General features: G+C 41.9%; 1 protein-coding gene across 1 annotated transcript in view; it reads right to left on the bottom strand.

Moving 5' to 3' along the window:
- galnt18a (UDP-N-acetyl-alpha-D-galactosamine:polypeptide N-acetylgalactosaminyltransferase 18a) overlaps positions 1 to 18704 on the bottom strand; it is a 111468-nt gene that overhangs the window by 10591 nt on the left and 82173 nt on the right. The window contains exons 7-10 of the mRNA XM_078282905.1: positions 18219 to 18404; positions 17020 to 17157; positions 11791 to 11886; positions 8351 to 8353 (exon numbers count right to left, since the gene is read on the bottom strand). Of these exons, the coding sequence (XP_078139031.1) occupies positions 8351 to 8353; positions 11791 to 11886; positions 17020 to 17157; positions 18219 to 18404 (423 nt within the window). The remainder of the gene's footprint in view (positions 1 to 8350; positions 8354 to 11790; positions 11887 to 17019; positions 17158 to 18218; positions 18405 to 18704) is intronic.

The following is an 18704-nucleotide window of genomic DNA, read 5'->3' on the forward strand; positions in this document are numbered from 1 at the left end:
AGGTGACATTTCAATCTGAGCTCGATCTTCACGAGGTCAAACAAACACACCTTGTTTTTTAGCCATCTAACTCTGTCATTCTTTTTTAAGACTTTTTTTTTTTGTGCTTTATTGACAGAGAGATAGTGAGAGAGAGACAGAAGGTATGGGAGAGAGAGGGGAGGACATGCAGCAAATGACCGTGGGCTTGATTCGAACCCGAGTCGCTGCGGGAAGGACTGAGCCTTATGGTACGCGCTCTACTCGGTGAGCCACCGGGGCGCCCCTAACTCTGTCATTCTAAGTGCTATCTGGCTGACATGGCTGTGATCTGAAGCCAAATGTTGTTTATTGTCCAGGTATCTCCCTCCGCCAGGCAGCTACCGTACGGCAAAGAGCGCGTTCGTTTGCTGTCTGATGCTCGTTTGTTGTCCAATATTGACCAGGGAGGGGTCATCTGACAGTAGACCCTGGTTGGACTGTCAGTAAGATAGCACTTCTTTAAGTTTTTCCACACTTCAAACAGAAGCGTTTATGATCAACCCGATCGATTGCTCTGTCCCCTGAGGAATTGCGCGGACAATCGGTCGACGGGGAGACTCATGTTTTTGTGCTAGAGTACGCCTATCCAGTCCCACTTTACAGCATTTGAGGAAGAACAGCCCGCGGCAACTGATGCAGGATAGATGGAAGGCAGATGCATGATGGGAGACTTGTACAATACCACCGGACAGCCTGCGTATTCTTCATTCCCCTTTGTCCAGATTAGCTCAATGACTTGTGAGTTGGAGTAGCTGCAACAGAGATGCTGCATTGTTAAAAATGTTGTGCGGGGGCGCCCCGGTGGCTCACCCAGTAGAGCGTGTACCATAAGGCTCAGTCCTTCCTGCAGCGACCCGGGTTTGAATCTGGCCTCCGGTCATTTGCTGCATGTCCTCCCCTCTCTCACTGTCTCTATCAATAATGCCTAAAATAAATCTTTAAAAAAAAAAAAATGTTGTGTGATTTGAGTCAGAGATATTAATAAATGAAGCTCCTCTGTGAAAATCTCTTCATCACAGAGCTTTGCCCCGCTATAGATCGCAACAGAGAAAAAAAAAAAAAAGCAGCTTGATGCTCATAAATCTTTTTCCCAGAGGTACTTGGCTAATTGCAGTCATTCAACTTGTGTGTGGCAAAGATGTTCAGTCATAAGATGATCAATCAGGAGCTAGAGTCAATACCACAGACAGTTCACCTAAACAAAGGTGGCTCTTAATGAAAAATATACAAATTATGTCTATAGGTGGTGTACATACTCTGAATATAAAGCGTCTGTAGTGCGACACCATTCACCACCGAGTCCAGACCATTTACATCAGGAGAAGAAGTTCACATGTTCAAGCCCTGTTTGTCCTGCTCAAGTCTCTTTGAGCAAAACACTGAATCCCTACTGCTGACCTCTGACCTCCCTGTGGAGGAGGGAGGCAAAAGAAAGGAGAAATTCCCTATAATCACATAAGTATTACATGATCATTTCATTCATTCATTTTCTCTACCCACTTCAAGGCCATGGGGGGCTGGAGCCTATCCCAGCATGCATCTGTAGAAATGGATAATCTAGTGTTTATGATGCCTTTTACACTCTTGGATGTTCCTTGTTTACAGTAAAAAAAAAAAAATAGTGAAAATCGCAGTATGTTTTTGCCAAAGGTGTATTTTGAAAAAAATGTTGCCTCAGAAATGGGCCAATCAGAACACGGTCATGGGCCACATTTCATTCCAGAGGGCTAATCCCTGTGAAGCCACTTCCCTTCGTGGTGAAAACTCTGAAGGGCCGCAGGGAGTAGGGTTTCCAAGTAACGGTCGTTTGAAATGCCCTTCGACGTCATTTTTCGGGGCCGTCGCATGTGTGTCAACAAGGCAGACGCTCATCAGTGTTGTGACTGTCTCGAAAGGAGGACATACTTTTACACTACTTTTCTCAAGACTACAAAAGCTTAACGGTTCTACATGTTTGCGCTGGGTATGTCGAGTCAAGAAGATATGTTGTTGATATAAAGTTAGTTACTTACACTTGTACGTGAACTCTGAACAAAGCAGATTGGTCCACTGTATTGAAATGTGGTGATGTTGATAAAGCCTGGGTATATTTTAGATAAGATGGCTCCAATTAAGATGATCAGAATCAAACAGAGGACAGAGCCTTGGGTAACAGATGACATTTTAAAGTTGATCAGGTTAAGAAATTTAAGCTTTGCACATTTTAAGAAAACCAGGGATGAGTCCAGTTTTATGCAATATAGGGGATTAAGAAATGAAGTGAACAGGGACATAAAGACTGCCAAAAAATCATTTTTTTGTGAAAAAGTAATTGAACACAGAAATGACTCACGTAAGCTGTGGAAATCTCTAAAAGAGTTAGAATATAGCAAACGACTAAAAACCAAACCCAGCAGTTTTAGTCTGGACATTAATGGTAAAGTTACATCAGTTAAAAGTGAAGTGGCGGAATGTTTGAACTCATACTTTACATCAGTTGCAAACAGTCTGGTAAAGGATCTCCCTTGTCATTCAGGTCTTTATGGAGAAACACAGGTACAGAGCTTTTATTCTCAACAAGGGCTTCAAGCTGACTCGTTTTCTTTTATCAGAGTAACAGAGAATACAGTCCTTAAGAGGCTGAATGAACTGAATTACAATAAAGCAACAGGTTTAGATAATATACCTGCCAGGTTCCTAAGGGATGCAGCACAGTGTATTACACCTGCTGTAGCCCATTTAATCAATCTCTCTATAGAGCAAGGGAAGGTACCCACAGATCTCAAGAGTGCAAGAGTCATTCCTCTCTATAAGAAGGGTAAGAAGTTTGAGAAAGGAAATTATAGATCAGTTTCAATTTTAAGTGTTCTTTCTAAGGTCATCGAAAAGATCATACATGAACAGATAAATACATATTTATTGAGTCACAACATATTATTTGAACTACAGTCAGGTTTCAGAAAATCCCATTCCACCGAAACCTGCCTTTTATATTTAACAGACCGCATCAGAAAGGAGGTTGATGCAGGCAATTTCTGTGGAATGGTCATGTTAGACCTTCAAAAGGCCTTTGATACTGTAGATCATGGTATCCTGCTGTTTAAGCTAAAGGCCATGGGGTTTAGCAAGTTGGCCATAAAATGGGTCAATTCTTACCTCTCTGGAAGGACACAGATTGTGGATGTCAATGGGACATTTTCCAAAGCTAAAACTATCAGTCGTGGGGTCCCTCAAGGGAGTGTCCTAGGGCCACTCTTTTTTTATTATATATTAATAACATGAAGGATGCCTGTTCATCTGACCTTTTTCTCTATGCGGATGATTCAGCTATTCTCGTGTCTCATAAAGATTCAGCAGTTGTGGAAAAGTCTTTGAGTGAGGAGCTTCAAAATGTTGGAACTTGGCTGTCTGATAACAAGCTGTCTCTTCACCTAGGGAAAACAGAGGCCATTCTATTTGGATCCAGAATTAAACTAGGAAAGACCCCAGAGATGAAGGTAAAGGTAGGTGAGACTGTTATTTTAGCTAAGGATACAGTGAACTATTTAGGATGTACATTAGATAAACATCTATCAGGGGAGGCCATGGCTATGAAAGCCCTCACTAAAATCTGCCAAAAGACTAAATTCTTGGCAAGAAAATCAGGGTTGTTGGATAGATCAACACTAAAGATGTTAGCTGGAGCATTAGTTCAATGCCACTTTGACTATGCTGCCACCTCCTGGTTTAATAGTACATCACAGCGTATCAAAAATAAACTCCAGACTGCCCAAAACAAGTTAATCAGGGTTGTGTTAAAGTTACCTCCCCGTACACATCTTGATTCAGCATATTTTCAACAACTTAATTGGCTTCCAGTTGAAAAAAGAGTCATACAAAGAGAGGAGTGTGCCCCCTTTGATATTGGCGCCATTATTTTGTCACCATCAAAAGATAATCAACTCAACTTACAATTGCAATAGCATGATTCACAGCACCATCCGCATCTGGAAACAGATGAAAGCTCAGTTTAAATTAGAGACTGTTTCTTGCCGTTTACCGATTGCTGGGAATCCCTCATTTGTTCCATCTACTATAGATTCTGCTTTTACACAATGGAGAGATCTTGGTATCCGAACTATTGGTGACCTTTTCTTAGAAGGAATTTTTGCATCCTTTGATCAACTCCAGGTCCAATATGGTCTCCCCAGGAATAACTTCTTCAGATATTTACAGATCAGGGATTATGTGAGGAAATATTTTCCCAATCTTGATTTTCTACCTACTTGGTTTGATGATATTTTAAAGGTGGGGGGCAGGGAAAACCACCTAATTTCTCGAATCTATAAACCAATGTTAGATATGAGTTCTCCTTCTATGGGAAAAAGTAAAGTACTTTGGGAGCAGGAACTGGGATTGAATATTGAGGATGAGCTTTGGAAAGGCGCATTAGTGAACATACACGAATGCTTAGCTAACACTAGACACTGCCTTATTCAATTTAAGATTATTCACAGACTACACTATACCAAAGCAAGGCTTTACAAAATGTTTTCAGATGTTTCCCCGCTGTGCGATAAATGTCTTATTGAGGAGGCCACTCTTCTCCACAGCTATGTCCTATGTCCTAAACTGACCCCTTTCTGGACTAATGTATTTAGAACTTTATCAGATATGCTACAAGTAGTATTGAAACCTGACCCATTTTTGATTGTGCTCGGGGTATCTGCTGACCTGTCCACTCTGCCGAGGTGCCAACACCAACTGCTGTCTTATGCCCTTATTATAGCAATGAAATTGGTTTTAAAGTTTTGGAAAAGAAAGGAGGTCCCGTCCGCTAAAATGTGGCTGGAAGAAATGACAAGACTTTCTCACCTTGAAAGACTAAGATTTGCTCTGGCAGAGAGGCTTGGTCAGTTTGATAAGACTTGGCATCCCCTTCTCCGCTATCTTGACACTGCAATTTGACCTGACTTGTAACGCTTCCTTATTAGAGTGACCCAATCTCTGAAGTCTGAAGTCCCTGGGTATGTGGGGTGGGGGGGGTGGGGGGTATAGGGGTAGCCTCTTCAGTAGGTGTGCTCCTTAATTTGTGTTGCTTTGTTTACCATGTTCGGGCCTGCGTGCTCGTTTCTGTTTTTGTTTATGTATGTTGCAAAATTCAAAATAAAAAACATTTGAACTATCTATCTATCTATCTAACTGTTCGCTGCCGGTCGCCGCCATTGTTGTCGTCGTTTTCTTGATTAGGCTCGTGACATCGCAAAGAATTGTGGGAGCAAAGTGACCATCGCCTGCTCACTTCGACAACGACCGTTACATAGGGCCCTTTGAAGGGGCGAGTTTTACACACTTTGGATTGGAATGCCCTTCAATATGGCGACGGTGGGCGTGGCCCTCATTATGTTCACTTTAAAGTGAAGAGCCCTACATTTTGAAATACAGCCATGTTGTTGCGTAGAAAGCAGACTTTACTGGAGTCGACCAATCATCTTACTTTTGGGGCCAGGGGAGGGGGCGGACCCTCTTCTTTTGCCAGCCAATCAGAGCAGGGGCCTCTTTCTGGCTGCTAGACACGCCCCCAAAATAGCCTGTAGCTCTTTAGGTGGGAAAGGAGCACTAGAAAATAACTAAAAATATTATTTTCACTTGGAAAAAAACTCCACAGGTGTGTTTGTTAGACTCCAGGTAATGATGTAAAACTGTGGCAAAAAAGTGGAAAATACACTCCCTTTAAAAAACAAATATGCCATCCCCTTTCCGTCCGCTCTGAAATCCCCCCCTGGTCTTCCATATTTATGAAGCTACGGCAGAGAGACCCACTTGTTGGCGGCGCTCGGTCTGCTACCTGAACGCCTTGTTTTCAGTATGACAACGAATCGGCTCTAGCTGAGGCTCCGGGCGAGCTTATTACTGACAGCCTGGGATGTCGTTAGACAGGCTAATCACTGGTGTTTCCCTCAGCCATCTGCTCTGGCAATGAGAAGACAACACACACACACACACACACACACACGCACACACACAGTACAACAACAGCTGCAAAGGAGGAAAAGAACCATCTTGTCTCAATATATAATGAAGAGGTTTATCCAAACAAGTGGAAGTTAGAGCGAGGTTGAGGGAAGAGAGTTAAAGAGAGAGCAGACAATGAGGTTAACTGGAGACTGAAGAGTTGGAGAAGCTGTTATTTATAGATATCGTTAATGAATTAACTCGAAAAAACAGTTTCTCCTACTAAGCGGCTAACACACACACACACACAAAGAGAGAGATTGCTCACAACAGTATCTTACACTGATCAGATTAGAACCAGTATTAATAGGCTTATGGACACAGTCATCTTGAAGCCGGATTACTTCAATGAAACGACAACCGTTACAATGTCTCCATTTTATAACCGCTGCCTTTTAATGACCCAGAAAATTAAGCAGCGGGATCTTCTATATTCCACTGCCGGTGACACATCATGTGTTTTTTTTCAGTGTAAGTAACAATTTGTGGGAAATTTGCTCCGCCTAACCACGCTCTCTGAGCACTTATTGAGATTCACACCTTGGTGTGAGATTCTGCAGGAAAATGAGATGTTGTTTGATCCTTCAGTGAGGTTGTGAATATTTTTCTTTCTCACGGATTAATAGACACAGGCACACACACATATGCATGCATACACACACACACATTCTCATAGATCAACTTTGTCAAAGGTTAAAGTTTTAGCAATTCAAGTAATTGGTTTCCTCTGACACACACATACACACACAAAATGCTCTCCGATCAATTTGTCAAAAGTTTTTAAAGTGTGGTAATTGGTTTGAGTTTTCCTTGTATCAAACCAACACACTGGTGAAATAAGTCTATTTTAAATCATTAATACACTACCAACTTTACACAAAATGATAAATCAATGTCTTGTAAAGTCTCTTTAAAGTAAAAAAAAAAGAAAGCCACTGTTGGAGAAAGAGTTTTTTCTCTTTCCCCAGTGGCAAGGCTGCGTTTCAAAGTTTAATCTTTGATTAAACTTGTTCTGCTACTTGCTTTCTCTTTATCAGGCCTCGCTGTTTTTTCAGTCTCTTACAAACATCAAATCCCGCTACATGATTTCCAGCAGCTTGTTCATGTCTGCCTGAACATACTTACAGGCACTTTGTCTCGTGTACACTCGTGTACCCACCCACACACACAGACACACCTACTCAAACACACACACACACACACACACACCTACATATACACACACAAGCACTTGAATGCTGCCCTGGTAAATAGCCTCAAAGGTCTAATTTTCAGACTTTATTGATCCAGCCACAAACCAATCTCTGTTAGCGAGGCTCCGCCAATACTGAGGCAAAGATCAGATTTCTATTACCTGCTGGATTTCAACAGCAATTTCTCACCCTTATTAAGTCCTTCGAATAAAATACTGTCATCCAAACCTCTTATATTGGCCTGAAATTGGCTCCTAAAATCAACAGCTGCACTAAACTTTTAGAATTACCAAATGTGGCACATACATCATGTAGACCTTATTTCCGTGGCGGCCATTTGGAACTTGCATCACATAGGGAGGGATGATTCCACATTTTTTGGAGTTGGATTGTCCTTGTAATGGAACTGATGAAGTCGATTCTAAATCGATTCTGATTCCAAATGAAAAACAAAAATGTAAATTTTACGCCGGTTGGCATTCAACCAATGAGCTTTGAATCTCTCCCTCTCCCCTCCCCACTTATGAAATGGACTATAGCAATCAAACACAGATTAGTATAGATAGGCCTAAATGAATGAATGATTTAATTACAAATCCGTTTAATTTAAACAGTTTGTTCGATTCCAGAGTTTGGAGTCGAGATTGCAACAGGAGTCTTTGAATCTTTTGAACTCTCCATCCCTAATGTCATTGAACAGCAAGTTCAGCCCATGTGTACCAAGATGTACATCATACAAACATCGGGAAGTGGACCAACATTTATCGTTTCACAGATTCCCCACTGAAAAATGTATTAGAAATAAATGGATATCATTTTAAGGTAATGTAGCTAGCTAATAGAATCTAGTCTAGGTAGCTAGCTAGTAAGCTAGCTAACTTCCCTGCGAAATTCAAGTAGTTGTAGTTGCAGCTTGCTTATTTTTTAATTGTTAGATTGTCAATATTTCGGGTAGACTTTCCACCCTGAGTGTAGTGCAAATTCAAAATGGCCACCATGGGAATGATTCTGCGTTTACGTCACGGAAGAAGAAAAGGAATGAGATGACGTCATGTCGCTACAACTTGGAAGCGTTCACCTGTTTAACTCATTGGTACATCCACATTCAAAATAATTTGTATTATAAATTTAAAGCCAAGCATAGATAAACTGGCAGACATTACTTGCTTTTTGTAAGTAGAGTTGACTGTATTACTGTGAATATTGATCATTTAGATTTTTATTATCTTGGACTGCCAACATCAGTGGATTAGCTGCAGTGTTTGCCGCCTGTGCTGACACACTTCTGCAATTCATGATGCCAAGTGGGGGAAATCCCACATGTCCTACTTGTAGTTATCACTAGGAGGCTGACGTGAACGGCTTCTCCCAGTTGGCAGGTCGTATGCGGTGAAAGACATGAATGCAGCATGAGGTCAACAGGGGCTATTTACTGACTTAGGTAAAGAAATGCTCAACTCTACACTTTCTGATGCATTCTCCACTGTGGTTTCTCTCTCGCTCTGTCTGTCGATCAGTGTCTGTTTCACTCTCTCTCTCTCTCCCTCTTATCCTCCTCCTCTGTGTATCCTTCCAGGCTTCCCTCCCTCCTTCGTCTGAGTCAAGTGGCTGAAAAGGAAACTGACGTACAGTACATTATGCATCGCTGACATTCAGCAATTCATCAGGTATTCACAGCCATATCCATCCATCCCATTGGACATACACACACACACACACACACACACACACACACACGCACACACACAGAGGAATGGAGCGGTTCTGTTCAGAAAGAAGAGGACTCAGAGGTAATCTAAAGCGATGGACGAATCAGAATAAAAGGATCTGAATGGGGAATAAGTGGGACTGGGGGGAATAACATTACAAAAGATCTTCCACATGAATAAGGAATAAAGAATAAAAAGTAATAAAGGCACGACAGAAGACAAGAAGAATAATAAGAAGAAGTGAGTCTTTGATGTCGGCTATGAAATGGTTCCTGCTCTTTGCTCTGTGAATCCTCGGGCTGGGTATCGTTGGGAAATGTTTTAAAACTCATACTGGTTCCAATACTTCAAACTGGAACTCACTCGATGTGCTTTTTTTGTTTTTTTCCTATGCTGGGCAAAGCGAACTGTGTTTCACTGTGTGATAAGATATTCATTGTGGTATAACTCAATTTCTTTTCTAGATGTAATCAGACTATGCTTGATGTTGACGTTAATTGATTTTCTCAAATTACAAAAACATCTTAAAATTCCAATTGCAAAAATCAAACCTGTTATCTTTTGCTGTTTATATATTTTTTGATACTGATCGTGAAAATGGATAGGTACTGTTTTACCATGTGGCAATTTGAGCAGGGTTGGTCACTGAGGCCTGAAATTTCATTAAGCTAATGCATGGAGTGGTTGCTTGTGCATGCATATGTGTGTGTGTGTGTGTGTTTTAGTTGGTGCTAATGTGCATACAAATCCCTCTGCTGAGTATGTGTGTGTGTATGCGTGTGTTTGCATAGGGGATATCCATTAACAGCAAAGATTGGGGATTTATTCATTATATATCCAGTATTCTCTAATCCCTCAACAATTACCTCAGCAGGTACAGGATGAATAATAACTCTCTCTCTCTTTCCCTCTGTCTCTATATCTTTCTCATATCCTCGTAAAATTCTTTATCCTCCATTTCATTGTATGTGCAGCATGTATGCATGTGTATCTCTGATTCTAGCCATGGAAAGCTCAAATATCTCCGGTCTCTATAATAATTAGTTCCCCTTTCTGAGACAATACTATGTAATGATATTCTAGTGGCATCTTTACTGATCCTAGTAAAGCCCAAATATATCCATGCTATCTGGAGATCCGTTACAGAGCGCTGGATACTTTATTATGGGTTGTTAGAAATAATTTTTCTTTGTGGCTGCCTTTCTATTCCTCCAGAAATATCAGCCAAACAAACGAACTGTCTGGTCATTTGTCATCCTTTAACACGGCAAGCTAAATATTGGGTTCACTTCCACGAACAATGCCATTTCGGATAAGTAGATGGTTGGCAGCGAACGTCTACGCTTGCTGATATGCCTTAAAATGCATGTTTTGTCAAAACAACCCCTCAAATTATAATGAATTTGCATCAAAAAAGGCCAAATGAATAATATTGTATCATTCTGCGTCCCGAAGGAGGGAAATAAAATTGGCCCACAGGCCTCACTTTGGGCAGTTCTGGCTCAGAGTGAGGGCAATCTGCTCCGCCAGAGGCTGAATACATTTACCTGGTATCTCTCCCTTTCCTATCCTATCCCATCTTTCGTCTGAGCTAACTTACTTCAAATTGTACCGCATTAAAGAGTGCGAAAAGTTTTCAAAGCGCCCCTCAATCATCACGCCCATTTTAATTGAAACCAGTTCACAAAAGACTCCGAATTAAGCTTTTCATTGTGCAGAGGAAAAGCTCAAGAGAACCCGTCCCTTCGGAGTAGCCTCGCCCGTCTCAATTTTCGGTGTTTTCAGCCCCCCAAAAAATTAATAAATAAATAAAAACACTGAGGGAGATAAAAATGTATTATTACAACTCAATTTCTTTATCGGCAGCTGCTGCTTATGCCGTCTCCAGGAAAAGGGGGGGAAATTGTGAATGGGAAAAGACAGGGGAGACGCCGAGAAGCGCTAACGCAGCTGTTTCCGGAGCCGATTCGGTATTGCTGAGTATGACCCAGATAGAAAGTTGGATGTTTCGAACGGCAAGGCGCCGGTCGAAGCTATTAACTTTACTGACAATAGAGGCGAGGCATTGGAGTGTCCTCAGAAAGCTCTCCTAGATGCTGGGTCTAGTCTTGTTCTGATTATGCAAGCCTCTTTATGGCAGCGGGGATATAAGCATTGCAGACAGTCGAATATGAATTTGTAATTTGTCAAGCTACAGAACATTCCAAAGCGGTAGGAAGAAGGAATACACAGTCATGCTCCCTTGGTGTTCAAAATGTTTTTCAGCGCCTCCATTAAAGGGGTAATGAGTAAGATTTTTACAGGCCCATCGTACTAAATGTGCCATGATATATCTGTTTGATCAATATCAACGACTCGGCAATTACTTTCCAGGCATTTTAGCCTCGTCCTCAAGCCAAGAAAGCATTATGACAAAGCAGTATTATTATCCCAGTATTAAGCATGGTGGTATATTACCTCTTCACTACACGTTTCTGTTGGATCTCTGCTCTAATCAACTAGCTAACTCCTAGCTAAAATATCTTGGTGGAGTGATGTTTAAAACTACAGGAGTAGGTGTGAGTAATCTGCTATTGGCTGATCGTTGGTGCCAGGTGATGTCATCACCTGTTGTACTCTATAGAAGGTGAATAACCTGGCAACAAAGATCAGCCAATAGCAGATGGCCAGTTCAGTAGCATGCTGTTTACCATTAGATGACAGGCTTTACACAGATTTGGGTTTGAGGTTTAGTTACTCTTTAAATAACGATGATGATGGATCCGACCGAGTCCAAAAATCTACCAATGATGACCTCTTCGAAGATTTCTCCTTGCTATCGGTCATTTCTGGTGTGTGCCATGTGTTGGGGAGGTAGAATAGAGTTTAATAGAATAGAGTTAGGGCCCACTGACCTGAGGTGTCATACCATGACAGAGATACATGATGGGAACATTGTCAGTGTCCGGTCCCTGGTCCAAGCACAGGTCATCTCTTAGACTGTTCTTCAACTGGAGGAGAGAGACAGACAGACAGAGAGAGAAAAATAAAGGCAGAAAAAGACAAAGTTAAGATGGAAACGGAGAGGGGGAGAAGGGGGCAAAAACGAAAATAAAATCTCCTGTTGTCTCTCAAGTTCCAGATGGGTTTTACGCAAGCTGGTGGGAAAGGAAATGCATCTCATCTTTAGTCTCATTTTGTTTGAGTGTGAACAGACATTTCTTTCTTGCCATGAATTTTTATGACAACCTTTTTACAATTGCCAAGTCGAGCTTTCCAATTCGGCACCTTGTTAAGTGTTTCACTGAGACAAGGTTATTTCCAGAGACCTACTGCAGCTGAATTTATGGTTTATTTTGATTTCTTCAAACCAATTACAGATGTATCTGGTTTTACTTTCTTTATGGTTGCATATAGCTTTGGGAATTTGTTTCTGGGAGTCATATATCTTCAAGGCAAGTCTCTCTCTATATATATATTAGTCCATTATGATAGAGTGGTGCACTACACTGCTCTAGCTGTGTGGCTAAAGCTGAGACAAATTGAACCACTGTTGGCTAATTACTGCTTGCTGGGAAGAAGTCAGACAAACACTTTGGACTAACTTCCTCCACCATGCACATTAAGTGTTTTTTGGCAGCTGTAAAGCAATATTTCACAATGGAAAAGCATCTGTAGTTTTTGGAACACGTCACTCCTTTGATTTGGCTGCGATTCCTAGTATAACATACGCAAACTAACACAAGAAGCAACCGAGATACAGAATTTTTTCATGTTGTTTGCCATGTTTTTCAGTAAATATTTTTACCAGTTTGCACATACTGGTAAAAAAAGAGTCGTGCATGCACATTTTGAGGGCAGGTAATGTCAGAAGTCGACTGTTCCTGAAGTCACGTCACACCGAGCATGCGGGAAAAATAAACATGGTGTTCCACTGGTGTTCCACTTTAAAGGCCCCCATCCTGACACCAAGTGTAAACAAAAGGATTGCTTTTATCATGGAGAGAAAAGCATCAGCACGGAGAAGCCTTTTCACTCAAAAATAAATTCTGTATTTGAAGAATACCGAGAGAGAAAGGAAACGAGGACTCTGATTCGGGAACACTGCGGCTCACAAGAGTCTTGTATCTGTCTAGCCCACGGCGGAGCCTTTTCCATCAACGTCTCTGTCTGCCGGGTTGAGTCAGGCAGTTTGAAGAGAAGGTCAGATGTCAGGAGCGCTGCACGAGTTGAATAGAAAGAAGTTTAAGATACACATAAAAGAAAGTAAGTGTTGCACCGCGGATGGTGTGCTGGTTCTCCACCATAGAGTTGCCAGAAATGGTTTGTCTTTGGTGCATTATGGTAATCTCCTTCGGTACTCACTAAGGCTGGGGGCAAACTACACGACTTTTAGGCTGATTGTAGCCACAATTCTGCAGATTTTCAAGATCTGAGTCGAGTCGGCGCCAGTTAGGGTCGCAATGGATAGTCGGGCCAGATTATCTCGTAGTGTGTGAGGGTTAAGGACTTGAATGTCTTGTCACCTGATCCAGTTGGGACCATCACCATTATTTCAAACATGTTTGATGTCCCAAGTCAAATCTGGAGAAATCTTGATGTCCTCCTGTAATGTAAGCACTCAGAAGGAAACAGTTGTTCGAACTTTCTTTGCTTTGGTTCTGTAGTAGTGCAAGAGTTTGTCTTTTCACAAGATTTCAGGGATTGCGTGGTGCGAGAACTCGGGTCGTGTGATTTGATCCCCGTGCGACTCTACGATGCAGTGACAAATATCTGCATGTCCCAGTCGTTAACTATGCTCACATGCGTAACCTGGCTATTGACCATACCCTGATTAAGCTCTTATTCAGGTTAAGCTGTTTACATTAAGCCTTTATGCTCTGAGACTCCCTCTCCCTGTTTCCATGAATAAACAAATTAACACAATATTCCTGTCCACAGATAGATTTGAATTTTAATAAAGGAAAAATAAATTACGATCCCAATAGTAATAGTAAATATTGCTGTCATGTTTTTTTGTGGTAAAAAGATGGTAAAAACCAAAAGTGAAAGCAGTATGATGTCTCCATGCCACAGTAACCTGTTTAATATGGGAGTAAGCCAGGCATCTTAACCAGGTTTCTCATAATAGGAGCATGATCTTACCTGGGTTATTCTAATCCACTTATGATATTTAGATGCATCGACCCAAAACCAGATTAGTAGTGTATCCTGAGACTAAATGGCAGCTATAGTGTTTTAATAGTGTCATGGAAATGGGTATTATTTCAGTGTCGACAGTACATTACGCTCAGAAAGTTCGAATATTACAACTGCTTCTGAAATGTTCAGCCTTTGCCATGGTGAAAGTTCATGTACTACACCTTTATCTCCATGGCATTATAAACATTCAATGGCAGCCACCTTAAGTGTGCCATTCAACTGACCTTTAAAAAGTAGTGATTTGAATAGAAATGCCTGTTTACCCATTCAAGCTCTGTGGTCTCCGTGTCAATGCGAGAGCCACAGACCGCCGTGCCCCCTCTTAATAAAAGTTCGTAAAATACAAACATTAATTTCTTTGGGAATGAACGAAAAGAGGTTATTGGACCCAGCATCCCCGCCGAGTCCAACCTCATAAGCTAAATCCTAAAGGCACAATATTTGGAGTTCATGACGAATGTTTGGGAGGCGAGACTCTCATATTCCACTAAACTACTTTTACATACAGCTCTCAGAGGCTTTTTTCTTGCTCTCACCCAAAGATCTCATCATACAATCATCCCGACTACCTCTCCAACTACTCTCTAACTCGATTCTCTCGCTTTTCGCTTCCCACCACCTCCCCGTACTCCATATCAAATATAGTCCTGTGGGGGTGTTTCAGCACAACCTGGCTCCAACCGAGAACTGAGCTTTCCATTTCACGACACCTTACCTTAGTTCCTCTCACACTTATTACAGTTGTAGAACAATTACAAGAATCTGACACCCATGGGGAATTTATTTTTGCTCTTTCCCTCCTCCTCAGAGGTCAGAGGTCAGACTCAGCTACAGAGCAGCAGCCCTGCAGCTGGTAGGGATTCAGTGTCTTGCTCAGAGACACTTCAGCAGGGCGGATGCTTGTCGACATGAGGGCTTGAACCCAGGTTCTCTAGACGAAGGACGGTCTCTCTAACCACTGCTGCCCCAAAGAACACCAAAACACCTCAAACCGGTGTAAACATCGCAAGATCTGATGCCTTGCGAATGCGCTTCATTTGAAACAGCCCGACAAAGCAACATATCTCCTCTCTGCCCAATATTTACCCTGTGTGCGCAGTACATTTCTCCAGCTTTTGTTTCATGTTAAATAAGAGATCAGTGCATAAACAACATCCACAGATGGTATCACACCAGAACACTTGTTGTGCTCACTCCAACTGCTATCTCCTCTGACTGAGAGTTTGTTTTTGTCAAATATGTAAACTTCATATCTACATCTCTCAGATGTCGCTGTGGCAACGCTTTCATCTCGCGCACTCAAAGCGGCGCCCCCGCACATGCTCAGTAGTGTCAACAAATAACTCCATCCAGCGCCGCTCTGTGATTGAAGTGTTTATCGAACAACAAACACAAGAGGTGGTGCAGAGGGTGTTGTCGGAGCGAGAGACTCGCTCGCTGCAGCTAATGTCTGAGTGGAGCCGAGCCGGCCTGTTTTCCACCAATTCACCTCCTTTTTTCCCTCCACTTCGGCGACGGGTTTGAACTCATGCAGAGTCAATGCAGTTGATAGAACACAGAATAAAACCTTTTCAACCTGTAGCACATTTGGTCTGAGTGATGATTATTTTCAGCCTTCCAACGCTTTAAAGTGCAGCCAGACTCGCAGAAGACAGATGACTCCTTTACCTGCACTCCAACTAAGCCAAAAACGGTTAAACTGAGACAAAAATCAAAAATGAAATCAATAAATTATGAGAACAGGGACTTGGAAAATTCCCAGACAAGAAACCCAGCCCAGAAGAAAAAAAAAAGACACTCATTTTTTCCCCCCTTCTATCAGTAAGAGCAGTCGAGGCGGTGGGCTAATTCTGCTCTGCTTTCAACAGATTACTGTCATTTTTCAATTATGCAAAATCCTCCTACAGCCGTTAGTCGAAGAGAGGAATAGCCACGCTGAAATTAAGTGCCGTGAAAAGGTTCACCCTTTCAATACACTGCTGAAGTGATTTGAAGTGAGCTCTTTCATTAGGGCAGCTTATATCACATGCTGTGCATACAATTAGCTCCAGCGCTAATGGAAAAGTTAAGGTGTTGCAGCTTGGGAAAGTTAGAAAAGCGGAGGTTTCGTGGGAAAGTTTATTCACGAGGAGGCATTTATGTTATTTCTGTGCTGATGGGATGGTAATCACGCAAGCTGGACTAAATGATCTGGTTGATTTATATACAATTTAGTCTTCAATGGGAGACCAAGTGCAACCATGTAAGTGTGACCTGCAGGCGCCCACAGAATGAAACACTTTTATTAAAACCTGAACAGAAAAATACCCCACAATGCCTTCTACTCTCGAGTGAACTGGAGTGCAGCCTGAGTAAAGAAAATATAAAAAATAGTGGTTAGATTACAAAGTGCCAATATGAAAAGTTGTGAAATTATGACACTAAATTATTAATACAGGAAACCAAATTACTACTTCTTTTGTGCCAAAAATGAAAGTGGCTTAATTGTGGTCGCACCCAGTCAAGGTTATTTCAAAACACGTTATGTGCTTTGTCTTTCTGCCGAAATGTGACAAGAGAACAGAGACCCAAAAATATGTTTTCAAACTCCTTGCTGGTAAGCCACCACAATAAAGGCGTTTTAATTTTTGATAAAGCAAAAGGAGTGCCTTGTTCCGTTTTCCTAATGAATTCAAACACTCCTGAATACTTTATGCTGTGCTTTGACTAGTTTCTGTATTGGTAGCAGCCAATGGGGATTGAGTGGTACTGTTTCCGAAACTGTGGGCTGGGACCCAAAATTTGCGGCCTTGTTCCTGTGGGTTCCTATACTGGGAAGAGCAGTAGCACATTTTAATGAGCCTGGCTTCTAAGGCAATAATGAATGAAATGACTCAGTTCTGGGTTCCAGACTGGAAGAGGTTTAGAAACCCTGAGAATTAAGGAATACTAACTGAACTCACCACTCCGTAAGCGATGGTGTCGCTGTAGGACCGCAGCTCCGGGTAGATGTTGGTTAGGAACCAGCTGAACGGCCGGCAGTGGAGTCTGGATCGCAGGGCCTTTCTCTCAGAAATGTCCCCGATGTCTATACCTGAGTTCTACAGGAGGGAAAAACACACATAAACACATTTCATTTTACCAACAGGAAAATAAAAGCTCAGGGCCTTTAGTGTGCTTACAATATTCCTGCGACCACAGAGTGACCATGTAAGAGCTAAGAATAAGAGCTAAAGAGAGCTATTAGAGAGCAATTAGAGTGAGAAGAGAGGAAGGGTAGCATTCAGTGGGGAGAGGCTGACGTGAGGTATTTCTTTGAAAAGATGATTTTTTTTTAGTCTACAGCAGAAGATAGAGAAATGTGAAATTTGAAAGAAATGGGGAGCCAGTGCCTGCATGAATATATAGAGGTATACAGGCTTTCAAGTGATGTAACGCACCCTCTGGCAGCCATACTGGAGGTCCAAAGCTCTTGGGCAACAGGTGTGAACAGCTGATTGTGCTTTGAAAACGTAGAACTTGACTGTCTCAACAGAACTAAATCGTAACGGTTGATTTCTGTGCAGCTTTTGACTGGGAACTGATCATTTTGTTACTGATATCTGATTGATTTTGTGTTTAGATAATGCCAGCTTGTTAGGTAGTAGCCTATCTGGTTAGTTGTAAATGTCTTGTTGTTAACAATCTGATTTACACACTAGCTAATGTATCTAGTAGAAGCTAGCATTAGCAGTGGCTAGTTTGTCGCATTTTAACATTAACATTGGTTGCTTTACTTTGCTAATTAGCCTGCTGGCTAGTTTGCAGGCTAACTGTTTGTCCAGGTTAACTGAGCTGAGTGTTTTGGAGACTAGGGCAGAACAGTTTACTGTGTCACAGTAACCTATGTTTGGAAACAAATTAACCTCATCAGACTATTCATTTTTACTTATAACATTGCTGAATTGACCTACACCCACAACCCAATAATCTTTTGTTATCTCTCTTTTTCTTTCCTGGTTGTTACATATTAAGCGATTATTTGTGCACAGCCAATTCTCCAATGGACCTCCATGATAGCGCAAGGTTACGAGGAGGTTTGTGACACAACTGCAAAGCCACACACACACACACACACACACACACAGACACAGTCACACACCAACACACATGCTCTCTGTACCTGTTGTGGAACATTCCAGGCCATGTAGACGTGGCTCTTGTACTGGTCCATCCAGACCTCTGCCACCCTCAGAGCGTTACGACGCACATGGGCTGTCAGGTTCTCGGTGTAGGGCTTGTGGGCGCGCTCAATGTGGGCTATCCTGGAGCAGGGCAGCACCTCCACACTGCCCCCACACTGCCACACCTTGATGACACACACACACACACATACACACACACACAAAAATAATCACAGGGACATACACAATAAAGATGTGGATATTTACAGAACCTGCCAGGTACATGCCGATCCTCTAAATAGGGGATTAAATTCTTACTGTGACTGAGACTGGTTTATAGAATTAGTATGAAAGAAAGAAAGGTATCATGGAAACACACTGAGAAGGCCCACCTGGGCGCTCGCTATTTTTACCATTTTTTTTCTCTACCATTTTGTTGACAGTGAAAGCAGTCAAAAATGTCACAGTCAACACAGGCTTTGCTA

The sequence above is a fragment of the Centroberyx gerrardi genome, chromosome 4 (assembly GCF_048128805.1).
Source record: "Centroberyx gerrardi isolate f3 chromosome 4, fCenGer3.hap1.cur.20231027, whole genome shotgun sequence".
NCBI classification, from domain to species: Eukaryota; Metazoa; Chordata; class Actinopteri; order Beryciformes; family Berycidae; genus Centroberyx; species Centroberyx gerrardi.